Below are 14,943 nucleotides of genomic sequence, written 5' to 3'. Positions count from 1 at the left end.
ATTCAAAAATGTTAGCCTGTTGCTAAAGTAGAAGCTAAACTCTAAATTAGCCCAAAAAACCACATTAAATAAAGTAGCCAAAAATGTTAGCATGTTGCTAAAGTAGAAGCTAAACTCTAAATTAGCCCAAAAAACCACATTAGATAAAGTAGCCAAAAATGTTAGCATGTTGCTAAAATATTAGCTAAACTCTAAATTAGCATAAAAGAACCTCAGTAGAGGCCAAATTAGCCAAAAAAGCTAACTCATTGCTTAAATACTAACTAAACTCCAAAATAGCCTAAAATTCTTTAGTGAATTAAATTAGCCAAAAATGTTAGCCTGTTGCTTTAAAAATTAGTTAAACTCTAAATCAGCATAAAAAACCTTAGTAGATGCCAAATTAGTTTTAAAAGCTAGCACATTGCCTAAATACTAGCTAAAGTCCAAAGTAGCCTAAAATTCCTCAGTAAACTAAATTAGTCAAAACATTAGCCTGTAGCTAAAATATCAGCTAAACTCCATTTTTTTTTAAATTACTATTATAGATTAGAACAGCCTGTGAATATATTTAAAGGTTTGATTCTAACCTACTAAAATTTTGAAATTTGAAGACTTTTTCATTCATTTCCTAAGGGGCATATTTTGCTTAACATTTCAAAAACTATAAAGTTTATGAATAACAAAAATACAAGCAGTAATTTCCTGAACAGGCTGAACGTTTTGATACCAAGATCTCTGAAATCTCTGAAAGTGTGATTGAGTTTTTACATGGCGACAAACTGAAAGGAGCAGGAAAATCACCTTATCTTCAGAGCCTGGTATTGCTGTAGTAGCAGATTGATCTGCTGTTGGTGCTGCTGTTGCTGCTGAAGAGGGGCGGAGCTTAAAACTGCAGCTTTCTGCTGGGCCAGAGCCTGAGCGTACTGCTGCCTGTATGGAAAAAACACTCGCATATAAAGACCAAAACCACTATTCTGTTACTCTTTTTTTTTAATTATAAATGGAAAATTCAGAGACTAAAATCTTTGTGATCTCTCTGATTCTCTGAAATCTAAATAAAAAAAAAACTTTAATGTTTATAAGGCTTAGAAAAAAAAGAAAAGCCTGTTAACGTGACTGAGTTTAAACAGTTGTTCTGCAGATACATGATAACAGAGGAACTCCTGTCTTCTTGCCCGAAAAGCAGCTGAGATTATTTTTATCTGAGATTAACGGATCAGATTTGACAGCTCGTCGTCTCGCTCGAGAACAAAGTTAGAAACCACAGATAAGGGATCCTTCACAGCGTTTACATTTTGAAAGTAGGACTGTGCGGCTGAGCTTTATTTTTTTGGGCCAGACGACCGTGAATAAACCACCAACACTTCCACAAAACCATGTGCTGCTGATGCAGGACCCAGTTCTCGGCTGCTTCAAGCCGGAACCTAAAAACCGGGTTTATTTTTATCACAATCAGAAAGAATAGGGTCACGATCGATACATGCTTTCAAATATGATTCTGTTAACTTTAAAGATTTTTTATGTATATTAAGGAAATATTCTATTTAGTGAAAATAAGGCGCTTATGTCGTTGTTTCAGCTTTTACCCAATAATTAATGCTGATATGTATTTATAGTCAAAGATGCTTGTAAATGCAAGACAAAAATATGACATTTAGCATTTATATGTCTATTTCCCACCATTTGAATATATTTTTAAAGCGAAACTAGGGACAAACCAAGTTATTTTTTATTTTTTTTTTGCCACAGAAGGAACCATCTTTCAGCTCAAACAAGCAATAAAACCACTTTTGGGAAGAAAAAAAAATCCACAGAAATATTCTGCACTGTTGCATTTTTTCTAAAAATGGAAATTTGGTTCAACAAACATCCTGTAAACAGGCTGGCAAAAGCGTAACCGCTAATCTTTAGGGAAAAAAAACAACCGGAAGCGATCACGACAAAAAAAAAAAAAAAAAAAAAAAATTTTTACCAGCACTTCATGCCACCTTTTTATGAAAAGCTATTTTCATAAAAAAAGACAATAGAGTGTTTGAATTACCTGAGGAGGTACTGATACTGTAGCTGCTGTAACTGGTACAGGTTGAGGGCCGTGAGCTCCTGCTGACGCTTCAACCTTTCTTGGTCACCATCTGACTGCAAATGAAGATAAATAGATAATTTATTGTCACAGGTAGAGCAACAACAAATTTATAACTAACAAAAAGAAGAGAAAAGTCAGAACATATCACAGCAGCAAACAGCACAGTGATTAAACTTGAATGTAAAATTAGGCTTTTTAGCATTTTTGATTCATGTTTTTCAACCCACGTTTCAATTTAAATGTGAGTAAATATATACATATTTTTTAAATTCTAAATTTTAGAATAGGTTTTATAACACAGAATTAAGTTTAAGTGCAAAGGTGGCTACAAAATTATTGTTTTTCTTTATTTGATAAGTAGATTTGATATTTCTGTTAATGAAAGAGTGAAGTAATTCAAAGGACACTCCTATATAACTAATCTACATAGGAGGAAACCCTTTTCTATTTAACAAAAAAGCTCTAAAGCGCCACCTGGTGTTTATAAAACACAAGAACATTCATTAATGTTGCTTTAAAGACCCACTCCAATGAAAATCATGTTTCTAACATGTTCTTGTGGGATTTTTCTGATGGTGGAGGAAATATATAATAGAATTGACGATTAAAACTGCATTTTTCAAATCATGATGGATCAGGAGCAGACAAAACCAGCAGTTTGAAAACCACACCAACTGAAATGAAAAGTGTCCCTGCTCTGCTCCGATTCTAAACCCTCCACTTGCAGACGAATAGATCCATCAACGTCTTGCTTTTCCTTCATCCAAGCTGGCATCTGGCTCAAAACTGTAACGGCTGGAAGGCTCCAATGTCGCTCGCTGTTATGGTTGCTACGCTAATGTTAGCTTGGGGTTGTGAGGGGCTGTAAACTAGCAGGAGAGCGAAAACAAGGGGATGATGGGATATCAGGGTAGGGTTACTTCTGAGCCAACAGTCCCGGAGGGGGGCTTTTAATGAGCTCCTGCTGCTCTGCAAAAAATATGTCTTAGAGGATGATAAAGTCTTTCTGATTTGGGCTAAAAACTGTATAATAATAAATAAAAGACCACTGGGAACGATTTTACTATAGAAAAAATATAGTTGAGTGAGAATTTAAAGTCATTTAAATACTGACTGTTCAAAACCAATGAACCATTTCTGAAAACTAGCCATTTACTATTCTGGCTTTGAAGTTTTCTATGGTTTTGTGAGGCTAAAAGTTTGTCATAATTTAATTTTATCAAAACTCCATCAACTCCAGACAAGAAGCGATTGATGAACAACCTCCAGTTGCCCGATCGTACACTATTTGAGTGTTAAAGGACAAAAAAAAAAAAAACTGTGTTTTAAAACACAAGCTTCTCTTTTGATGTACTGAACCAGTAAAACCAGATCAAAGCTAACCACTAATCATTATTCAGCGGGGACTCTTACTTGTAATGGAGGAGGGGAGGGCCCCGGAGTGAACGGTATCCTTCCCCAAATCTTCATGATTTCTCCCAGAGGCTGAAATACTTCATCACAACCTCTTTTGACCAACAGAGACATGGTGAAGTAACCGGCCTGAAACCATTCAGACATCTCTTGATTACTGAACGGACCTGAAGGAGCGAAAGAGCGTCAGGACCGAGACTTCAGACAAAAGCACAGATGGACGTTGAGATTTTTGAGCCACCTCTCACCCTGTATTTCCCCCTGCGGATCTTTGTAAAGCCATTTAAGAGCAGCTTCGTGGGTGAGAGGCAGGCCTGCAGGTTTGGGCTTCTCTGCCGTCTTCGCTGCGAGCCGGTCTTCATCCACGCCGCTGTCGTGCAGATACGCAACCATCTTCTCTGCCTCCTGGTAATAAATGCAGAAACAGTTTTTAGCCGATTTACTGAAAAACATTCCAGATAACTGCTGAGTTATAAACACATTTGATTATTTACTTTAGAAAAAGCACTTTTGTTTGATGGAATTCCACTTAGCATCGAATTTAGGAAGTGACTGTATATGAGAACTGGACAGAGTGACCACACCCTCCTCGTGTTGCAAACAGGAAGTGTCTGCAACAACTCCAAATCCCATAGACTTCTATAGAGAAGAAGACCATGGGAATGACTGTTCTTGTTCTGGTACCTTTTTTAATATGTTATTAATAATCACAATTTTCATTATTTTTTTTGTAGTGAACCGTTCGTTATAAACTGACCAAATTAAATGTTTCAATAAAAGGATGTTGAATATTTGATTTTGTGTAGCTCGGTTTCAAGTGGTTCCAACAAGCTCTCCTGATTAAAGAGTGGTTACCATAGAAACTTGAACCAATCAATAGGTGTGTTTGAGATCATGCAGGCAGACGCAGCACAATGCAGATCGCCTGGATTGCGGTGCATGTTGGGTAATTTTTGCTCTGTCAATCATCATAAAGACATTGCGAGAAACAGTTTAGGTAATATACTAATATTAATATTTAAGCTACATTTTAGCTGTTTGGCTAACCTAAGCTTTTTAAGGTTAATTTGGCATTTAGCTAATATTTTAGCTACATTCTAGCTGTTTAGGCTAATTTAGTTTTTTTTTTTTTTTAAGGTTTTTATGCTATTTTTGAAGTTTTGTTATTTTTTCCGCAACATACTAGCCGTTTTGGCTAACCTATGTTTTTGTTAAGGTAAATTTGGCATTTAGCTAATATTTCAGCAACATGTTAGCTATTTTGGCTAATTTAGGCTTTTTTTAATGCTATTTTGAGGCTAAGCTATTGTTCCTGCTACATGCTAGCTGTTTTGGCTAACCTAAGGTTTTTTGTTTGTTTTTTTTAAGGTAAATTTGGCATTTACCAAATCTTTTAGCTTGCTATCAGCTTCAGCGTTTTCAGCTATCAGTTCAGCATTTTTAGTAATCAATTTCAGCATCTTCAGCTATTCGCCTTCATCATGCGCCCTTCCCCGCCCCCACCTGCAGCCGCCTGGTCTCACCGACGATCCAATTGATGTCAAACACACCTTACTGATGACAGCTGGCTCCAAATGGCGCCAGAATTGACTTAATTTAGTCCGAGCCAATTTCAAAGGGTGACATCATACTCGCTCAGTCCAGTTCTCTGATACAGTCGATGGGTTTGAGCTGAAAGAATCTACCTGCTCAAAGTTTTTGAGTCCGTCTTCATCCGTGTCGTGTGGCACAGAGGTGGGCCTGGCGATAGGTGCCATTACGTTTGAAGGGAAAGGTAAAGGATTGTTCATGGCCACGGGAACTTCTATAGACTTCTTTTGAGGGAGTTTGGCAACAGATGATGGAACGGAAGCTTCTGCAATAAAGTAAAATAAAATATATAAAGTAAAATAATTATATTATTTAACCCTTTAACACCAGAGCTACAGTGTTTATGTTCTTTGATTTACTGTAACTTTATTAACTCAACACGACCAACATCGTGTAAATGGTTGAATGAACGATTAAAAAGAAGAACATTTTTAGAGAGATAAAAGGCCGAACCTGACATGCTTGTGGAAACGTGGGTCATAGGAAGAGACTCCAGCATGCTGCTGGTGATGGGGACTCGCAGCGGGGGCTTGCAGGGCTCCGGGGGGATCTCCAGAGGCTGCTGCTTCTCGGCTGGCCGCTCCATTTCCTCCGTTCTGTTGGGCAGGATCGAAGGATAACACTGTGCAGGGGGGTGGGACTCCAACACTGTGGGAGGAACAGGTGGAATGATGGGCGGAGCCTCCTCTGAAGCTTTGGCCAACTCTGAAAACAAACAGGAGATTTTTTTTTTTTTTTTTTACATGCTCCGTAAAAACAAATGACTGACAAAAGCAAATATTCAGGTGATTTAAAAGCTTCCAACCTTTTCTCTCAGCTTCTCTTTTCGCCTCGTTTTCTGTCTCTTTGGTCTCACTGAGCGGACTGTCGTCCTCCAAACTCTCCTCGCACTCTTCCAGAGGCTTAAACTCCAGTTCTGCCTCCTCTGGGATGGGCTCCTTTGGAGCTTTCTGCGAGGAAGTGACAGACAACAACTGAGTTTATTTGAATACTAACAGTACCAGGGCAACTGTTGTCCAATTGTCAGAATTGTACAATATTGTGCATAAAATAGGGCTTAAAAAATGATAAAGACTTTTGATTTTGGCTAAAAACATCATAATTACGAGATCACTAGGGACGATAAAAAAAAAATGGTTGGAGTGGGACTTTAAAACTTGTGTAGCAACAGGTGAACGCAGAAGCACAGAACAAGGGTTTGCATGCGTTTACATAGGATTTGCATTGAAAGTGGCCATTGAACACGAGTCGACGCAGCTGTACCTTAAAAGTTTTTTTAAAAAAGTGTAAAAAACATAATATCTGTCTGGTGAATGAAGAAATGAATGAATGAAATGGTTTATTTCAAGTCATAATACATGACATATCACTTAATGAATCACAAGTAGATCACTTGAAAGGGAGTGGAGGGAAGCGAACTTGTATAATCCCACCCCGGATCGGATCTCTACATGAATTATCAATATCCGGTTCAAGACTTAATATCAAATAAAACTGATATAAGTGTATAAAGTGTGTAGGGAATAGTTTCACAACCTTAAAACATCTATGATCCTAGTATGCAGATTTCCCCTTTTGCAGGGTATTTTTACGGTACAGCCTTCCATTTCTTCCTGGTTCCTCGTTTGTTCGTTTTTCTGTTCTCTTTTTCAGCGACTCGAACAGCTGCGAGGTGGGACACCTGGAGCGGATCCGCTGATTGAACGGCTGTCACCTTAACAACTAATTGTCAAAAGAAGCGGATGCAGATAAAAGAGGAAGAAGCTGCGTTGTGTCCAGGAGGCTGCCGTTGTTCCGTTGTTTAGCTAAGCAGAAAAAACTTGTAAACTTGTCCACTGGCCTTCGACTAGTTATTGTGTTCCGTTTTCTTAGCGAGTTGTTTTTGTTGAAACTCGACCTGCTGTGTGTAGCTGACTTGGGTTTGTAACAATTGGGGGCTCGTCCGGGATTTGAACCCGGGACCTCTCAAAAACCAAATCATTGTTTCCTAAACTGAGCTTACATCTCACTTTAAACTCTATTCTGAAAGTGTAAAGAGAGCATCCTGGGTAATGTATTTCTAGATAAAATTCTGACCTTGAGAGAAAGAAAAGCCCCCGAGGAGTCAAAGGTGCCGGCCTCCTCGTCCGCATCCTCCAGACACCACTCCGGTAAACTGTCCCTCTCGTCCTCCATGCTGCTGCTGCCAGATCGCGGCCGTCTGTATCCGCGCTCGTCCTCCCTAGCATCGAACGGGAACCGCCGACGTTGATCCGGGTGATCCCGCCAACCTGCTGACCGAGGCCCATCTGAGGAGAAAAACAAAAGGCAAATTTGCTTGACAAAAAGTTGCATCAAGTGCGATAATGCTAGTGTAAATGGTTTTTGCTAAACCTGGTTGCTGAAAATGCTGAAGCAATTTACTCCAATTGCTGAAGGGATTTGCTGAAATTGCAAAAGCTATTTGCAAAATTTGACGTAATGTGAAAAGAATGAAGAAAAAAAACAATAAAGTTTGAAAAAAATTCTGGAAAAATTGTTAGTCAGTTTGCTTAAAACTCCTCAATACCTGCCTATTTTGTAAAAATGTGTAGTCTGTTGCTTAAAAATGATCCAAACTCTAAATTAGCCTTAGCCTAAAAACTAGCACATTGCTAAAATACTAGCTCAACTCCAAAATAGCCAAAAAATCCTCAGTAATATTAGTCAAAAATGTTAGCCTGTTCCTAGCTTAACTCAAAAGTAGCCTAATTACCTTAGTAGACAGATAGTAGACGTCAGCATGTTGCAAAAATATTAGATAAAATTAGGATAAAAACAACCTCAGTAGATGCCAAATTACCAAAATGAGCTAGCATAATGCTAATATAACAACTCATTGCCAAATTATTAAAAAAAATACTGCAAACGATAGTTTCAAAGTGCACAAAGTTTTTGAAAAATTAAAAAAAAAATCTAATTCATTTCCTATGGGGAATATTTTACAAAATATTTCAAAAACTTATTTTTTTAATAACAAAACTATAGGCAGTAATGTCCTGATCAAGCCGAATGTTTGGATGCCAATCACTGAAATTGTGAGTTTTTACGTGCCAAAAAACGTACAGAAAAGAGCAGGAGGATCACTAAAGTGGAAATGTTTTGGAGCATTCACACAATTAAGAAGACAAATAAAACATATTTAAAGTAGAAGGTAAACAAGAAGTTGACTAGATGAATCTTAGAAGACGTTTCGCCAAGCGAAACGTCTTCTAAGATTCATCTAGTAAACTTCTTGTTTACTCTACTTTGATAAAATCTATATAAATGAATAAAAATCTTTTATTTAAAGATTTTTTTATATTATTGTCAAGCAAAAAAAAGTTGTTTTTCTTTATTATTTTAGTTTAAGACTGTTTTTTTATGCTGTTTAAGTTTTGTTCTGTTTAAATCCCAATATGTTTGTGGAAATATATTTTTAATCTTTACTGCTATGTATCGCTCTTAAAATCACGTCAGTGCTGCGTTAACATTTACTAACCCCCCAAACCGTGCAGTAGCAGCACATGAACCCTTGAAAGGGGGCCCCCCGTCTGCAAAGATAATATGCCGCCACAAAAACCCTTCAGCTTAACAAACACAACATACAGGGGCCACCCCCAGCCCTCCAAAGCCTCCAATAATGCAGCATTTAGCTTAGCATAATGTTGCAGCACTGATGTACTAACACAAACACAAAGCATTAATGACAAAAAAACATAAAATGTGAATATTACAGGAAAAGTATCGTCATTAATCCCATTAGGGTGTAGGTTTGAAATGGTCTGCAGTGCCCACCTGGGCTCTGGGGGCACCACCGGTCACTGTCCCGCCGAGAACCCGCCGGGCGCCAGCCCCCATCATCATCCTCACCGTTTTGATCATCGCGAGACGTGCGCCAGTTTTCGCTCTCTGACCGCGTGAAGTCGTGCTTCCTCGGCAGTACGGCCCCGCCCTCTTCGTAGTTGCTCCGGACTTTAAAAAGTAGAGGAAAGGAAAAAGGGGTTTGTTACGATGTTTTTAATAAATTCTAAATAAATGAATTTTCTCTGTTTATTCTTACTATGATTAATCTGAAAATGTCCTGAAGCAGCATCTGCATCATCCAAAAGAAAGAAACAAGAAAGTACGGTTTATTCGCCAAAAAGAAGACACATTTAATGTTAAATCCGCATTAATAACACCAACCTGGCTCTTTTCGACCTGGCTTTTCAAACCTCCTGTCTCCCCTGATGAATAACAAGGGTGTGAGACCCAAAATAAATAAATAATCCTTACAGGAAGAGACTTCTTCATATTTGGCCTCACGTCTGAAAAAGTATCACATTACCTTTCTTCCCAGCTTTGAGAGCGATGCATCTCCCTCCCTCCACGGCCAAAACCTTCCACGTCATCAAAACTTCTTTGGTAAAAACCTCCATCCCCTCTTCCCCTCCCTGAAAGCACAGACGGACAAATAAAGATTGATCAATTTGCTGAATCAGGATGGCTGTAAATCAAGAATTATATATTTAAAAAATAAATAATTTAAAAAAAAAAAAAAAAAAAAAAATCACATGGAGAGTAGCTGTACATTCAAACTAGCTGGTGGCTGATGGGAAATCACATAAACTAAGGACAAACCTAAGCTATTGGATTCTGGAAACATTTGAAACTTTCAAATTAGTTTAGCAGGAAGGACAAGGTGAAGAGAAACAGAACCAAAAGTGATTAGTTACCTAAAAAATAAGGAACAAAAACGAATAAAAAAAGCTTCAACTTTAAGGTTAACTAAAGATGAGATGTTGAGTCGACAAAGACTGAAAGAAGCTTTCAAACATAGAATGAAATTGCCTGAAGAAACCAAAAAGAACCACAACATCAAGAACATTGTTCTCTCTATTTTGGTGAAATCTACATAAATCAAAAAGAATCTCTTCGTTTAGGTTTTTTATATTATTTTCCGACAAAAAAAGTTGCTTAAACTCAACAATCCGACCTGTTAACGTCGAGTGGAGCAGAGAAGCACTGGGTCCCATTTTTATAGTCTTTGGTATGACTCGGCCTGGATTTGAACTCACGACCTTCCAATCTGAGGATGGACACTGTACCACCAGGCCACTGAGCTGGTATTAACAATCAATTTTTTTTATAAAACAACAAAAAAGAAACATTTTTTCTTACTTTAAATTAATAACAAACAACCAAAATTGTGGTACGAGTCATAGAAAAACACAAATCTGTTACTTGTTTTTTAGAGGACTGCCACAGTATTCAATTTGAATTTGGTAACAGCTGGTTTTTAAGAAGCAAATCACTGAAAATAAAATAGCTAAATAAATAAGCTAAATTCCTAAACTGAAGGATTTAGTTTGAATGATATTCTATGATTTAAAAAATTGTTAAATATATATACACTTTGGTCATAGGATAATGAAAATTGCTTAAGGTTTTGGTCACTTTTCATTTGCTTAAAATAAGTTTAAAAAACAGGCAAATGCATTTAACCATGTGTTATTTTCATCATTTTTTTTTATTTTCCAACAAATAGAATGTAGGAAATGTTAAAAGGGTTTGGATTAAATACCCTATGGATACATATTTTTTTTCCTTTTAGATTGGTAGTCTCCCCAGAATTTAAAGAAATTCAACTATAATCCTAATTCTACAGCAACTAAACATGACACTAAGACAAAAAAGATCAATATTTATTCACCAGCATGACTTGTTTTGACAAGTTGTGTTGCAAGAAACAACAGAAGGAAGCTGGAGATGTTTATGATTTGCGGTTTACCTCGACCTCTTGATGTACTTCGCCCTCTCGGTGCTCCGGCTATCGGTCCACCTCCTCGTACCGACAGCCGGAGTACTGCTGCGCTGTTTACAGACATGGAAAAATTTCTCTGCAAACAAACAGGGTGGAGAGGACACAAGGGAGTCAGCTTTTTTTTCTTCTTCTTTGCACTGCATTTCTATTTGTTCGTTAATAAAAAAAAAGTACTATAAAATAAATGATAAGATGTTCAAACCTGTTCTTCCTCAGTAAAAGACACAAGTGCCAGAGGTGGCAAGGGTTCCTCTTGCAATATGGGTAGAAACTCCTTATCATGTAGGTCTATAGGGATCTAGAAAATAAAAAAACGTTAAGGAAAATTCAATGAATAATTTGTGAAAACAGAAAAAGTACAAGTAAATCTAATGATGAAAACAGACGCGACGGACATACCCACCTTGTTCTCCTTTACATAAAGTGCTAACATTTCTTCTCTCCCGTAGCGATAGTCTGCAAGTTTATACTTTGGCAATGCAGGTGAGAGAGGTGGAGAAGCAACAGCATTGTTGCTTACACCACCACTACTACTACTACCGCTGCCGACGCCGCCGCCCCCGCCTCCAGAAAGGGCACGAAGCCTGTCGACGGAGAAAACGCAGTGAAGAATAGACAGAGAAACCTCGTGAAAACCAGCAAAGTTGGGGAGGCAACAAGTCTCAGCACGTATACAAAAGCAGCATCAGCTTCAGAGGCGAATTCTATTTCAATAACGGATTCATTCACACATGTGGATTTACCATTCAGGTCCAAAGTTAAGTGTCTGGGTTTCGGCCATTTTTCAAAGCTCTACAAGTGAAAAATAAAAGGAGATTAGTAACACATTTTATGCACAATACAAAAATATACAATTTATAACGCCTGGAATAATTTCTAAAATAATATTAACCTTAAAAATTAACAGTGAATCAATTGTTCTATTAAAATAAACAAAGCTTCAAAGTTTACATCTGGGCAAACATTACAACCTAACAGTTTTGTCATTGGTTATAAAATATTTTAAGCACTTTAGACATATGGTTCATTCCTCCAGCACACAACCAGTGTAAGATTTCAATCTGCAAAAGTTATTTTAGGAAGAGTCCCAGCCTGCTAGTAGTCTATGCAACTGACAACAGATGCTCCTTTTTTCAGGAGATTTATAAATAAAAAAAATAATATATTAAATAATGACACCATTGAAATTTCAAAGTTCTGAACGTTAGGTGCTCAAGTTGTTGTAAGTTTGAGCAAATCATCTATAAAGTCCTTTAGTTGGATCCATTTAAACGTGTACTTCAAATGTGATTCATTAATTGATTAGAAAAGCTCTTCCAAAATGTATTTGCCAAATTTAAATTTGCAAAAACTTTAGTTTGGCAAATCATTTTTATTTTCTGAGTGTATCAGCCAGCTATGACAAGAAATAAACTCAGTTGTAAGTTAAAAGAAACGTTAAATTGCAAGGAAATCCTCTTTAAAAGTCTGGTTTTTAACTTTAACACACTCAAACAAGAGCAGTGTGTGTTGAATATTCGAATATTTATTCAATTTAAACTTAATAGGGATCTAAAGTTTACTTCATCCAGCGTGGAAAACTCCATACGACTTGTGATAACTGAAACGCTTTAGCTCAACTGGACGACGATAGCTAAAGAAGTAGCAAGCTAACTTAGAATTGCTTTAAATTGACGTGAAAACGGGCAGTAGACATGTCTATCTGATACCGACATTTCCCACGGTACTTAAGAGATAAACGTTAAGTCACTGATAAGCATATGTGGTCACAAAGTGATAATTTTAGAACTCGTTGGCAGCACGCTTTGCCACACTTTTCGTCACTCAGGAGCACGACAGTCAGCTGTGCTAACACGTTAGCATTAGCTAGCTAGCAGCGTTGTGTCTCACTTTGACACATATTTACTCGTTTTTATTTAAAAGGCGCGTTGACCGGGTTAATTTTAATACACCCCGCGTGACCACCACATAAGTGTTGTTGTAGAAGCAAATTTACAAAGTAAATACTTGTAGAAAGAATGCTAACAGATTAGCTATCAACTACGTGCGGCCTTCCGCAAAGCCTCGATCCCCACCAGAGTTTCCTGGCACTTCCACCGACCCGGACCCGCGCACAGACACATCAGAGACCGGTGCTTCAAGGCCAACCGAACATGACTGTTTTTTCTAACTGCACAACCAGCCACCACCCCCGCACGTCACAACATGCTCTCCTGTCACGGCACTTAGATCAAATCCGTGAATCGCCCTGGTTCGTGCCTTAAACTTCAGCTGTCTTACCTCCGCTAGTTCTGACAGCACAGGGTTTGTTTGCGTGTTGAGTGGCTCTCTCTCTTCGTTTTCCACAAGATGGCTGAGTCCAGGTCACGTGACATCACATATAAGCCAGCACGCCGTGGACAGATTTGCTGACTCTCACAGAGTGAAACAGAGTATTGACTGATCCCGCTGTGTTCATTAATCTATTATTAAATAGCCACTTCAATGAAAATTGTGTTTTGGGTGTTTTTAACGTGTTCTTGTTACATATTTTTTCCATGATGAAGGGGAAAAGTAATATTAAAATTGTAATTCTGAGTATTTCTTTATTCAAATCGTTGTGACTCAGGCTGAAAAAAAGGCTCTATGTAGTATGGAGCTATTTTGGAGACAGAAATATTTGAAAACCAAATAAAACATTTTGAAAAAAATATTGGTGTTTGGCCAAAAAAAGTCCAAAACTTTAAAATAAACTTAATTACTTTCAACTTCAAATGTTCTGTTTCTTAGGTTTCAAATCTCAATTTCAAAACTTTTTTTTTCAGTTTCAAATATTTTTTTCACTTTCAACTCTTTTTTATTCATCGTTTTTGAATCTGAAAATCTGTATTTTAAAAGTCTGCATGTATTTAACATAGTGTTCTGTAGGCTTCATAAGGGTGACCCATATTGCCATTTTATGAAAGTATAAGGACAGTTTCCATGCCTGTATTTAACACAATAAGATGGTGCTTTGAACGGGCTAAAACAGCGTTTTGGACGCGCAGGTTGTACGCCATAAAACTCTGCTTTTTACACCCGTCTTGGGACAACGTCAGACTATGATAGTACAGACTAAACAGCCATTTTCTGACCGTAATTATCACAGCTCTAGGAGTCAGTGAATGCACCAGGACTGAAGTTACCACCCTCATCGATTTTGATTGGTTCTTCGTGTTAGCCCCGCCCCTCCACAACAGGGCTAAAAGTTTTGAAAGTGAAATTTTCCGATTTGAAAACAAAAAAAGAATTGAAAATTTTGTTGCACTGCTAATGTTAGCCTGGGGTTGTGAGTGGCTATAAGCTAGCAGGAGAGAATGTAAACAAAGGGATGATGGGAAATGAGATGAGGCTTACTCAGCACCAACAGCTTCGTCCACAACTCAGAGGGGAATTTCTGATGAACTACTGACTCTCTGCAGAAACTATGTCCTAGAAAACGAATTAACCTAAAAATATGGAGTGAAAATTGTTCCATTAGATTTCTGTGTGCATTATTCTTAATTCATAACTCGTACCAAAAATATTGTGTGTAACTTTGGCACTTAAAGTTGTGTAAAAAAAGACAAAAAAAATGCATAGTACAATTTGTACATGCACAACTTAAAATTACAGCAGGTTGAAACAAAATACAAAAACAAACCTTTAAAAAGTACACACCAATTGTCTGATACACACACACAAAACTGTATTTACACAAAATCAGACTTTTCACATCTCCAAGATTGTTGAGTAAATGATCTGTTTAAATGTTGCTAGAATGCTAGAGTCATCAGCTCCTTCTCATCGGCAGCTTTGAACTCAGATTGTGAATATTTGGTGAAAACTTGACATTTTCCCACTTCCTTAGACAAATATGCTCCAATAATTAATACAAAAAAAGTATTGAAATGTATTTTTAAAACACTCAACCCTCACTCAAAAAAAGAGAAAACATTTTCCAGAAGTGATCATTTCCTTATGCATAAATGTGCTTTAGTGTGTGTGTATCAGGCAATTGGTATGTACTTTTTAAAGATTTGTGTAGTTAGAAGCTGTTGTAATTCTAAGTTGT

General features: G+C 37.4%; 1 protein-coding gene across 3 annotated transcripts in view; it reads right to left on the bottom strand.

The window, feature by feature from the left end:
* Positions 1 to 13,307, bottom strand: part of gigyf2 (GRB10 interacting GYF protein 2) — a 24,190-nt gene extending 10,883 nt beyond the window's left edge. Inside the window, exons 1-17 of one of the 3 annotated variants that reach the window (XM_024273788.2) lie at positions 13,152 to 13,307; positions 11,615 to 11,663; positions 11,275 to 11,455; positions 11,074 to 11,169; positions 10,839 to 10,947; positions 9,396 to 9,501; positions 9,254 to 9,294; positions 9,129 to 9,161; positions 8,864 to 9,040; positions 7,145 to 7,356; positions 5,874 to 6,018; positions 5,522 to 5,773; positions 5,164 to 5,333; positions 3,727 to 3,883; positions 3,479 to 3,645; positions 2,024 to 2,118; positions 784 to 912 (exon numbers count right to left, since the gene is read on the bottom strand). In XM_024273788.2, coding sequence (XP_024129556.1) covers positions 784 to 912; positions 2,024 to 2,118; positions 3,479 to 3,645; positions 3,727 to 3,883; positions 5,164 to 5,333; positions 5,522 to 5,773; positions 5,874 to 6,018; positions 7,145 to 7,356; positions 8,864 to 9,040; positions 9,129 to 9,161; positions 9,254 to 9,294; positions 9,396 to 9,501; positions 10,839 to 10,947; positions 11,074 to 11,169; positions 11,275 to 11,455; positions 11,615 to 11,652 — 2,108 coding nt within the window. In that variant the 5' untranslated portion in view covers positions 11,653 to 11,663; positions 13,152 to 13,307. Of the gene's footprint in view, positions 1 to 783; positions 913 to 2,023; positions 2,119 to 3,478; positions 3,646 to 3,726; positions 3,884 to 5,163; positions 5,334 to 5,521; positions 5,774 to 5,873; positions 6,019 to 7,144; positions 7,357 to 8,863; positions 9,041 to 9,128; positions 9,162 to 9,253; positions 9,295 to 9,395; positions 9,502 to 10,838; positions 10,948 to 11,073; positions 11,170 to 11,274; positions 11,456 to 11,614; positions 11,664 to 12,946; positions 13,126 to 13,151 lie in introns of those variants that run through there. The other 2 variants (XM_024273790.2, XM_024273789.2) reach the window with 2 other exon arrangements.
* Between the last annotated feature and the right edge of the window lie 1,636 nt (positions 13,308 to 14,943).

Source organism: Oryzias melastigma, linkage group LG17 (assembly GCF_002922805.2).
Source record: "Oryzias melastigma strain HK-1 linkage group LG17, ASM292280v2, whole genome shotgun sequence".
In the NCBI taxonomy this organism is placed as follows: Eukaryota; Metazoa; Chordata; class Actinopteri; order Beloniformes; family Adrianichthyidae; genus Oryzias; species Oryzias melastigma.
This window is presented reverse-complemented; position numbering and strand designations above follow the sequence as displayed.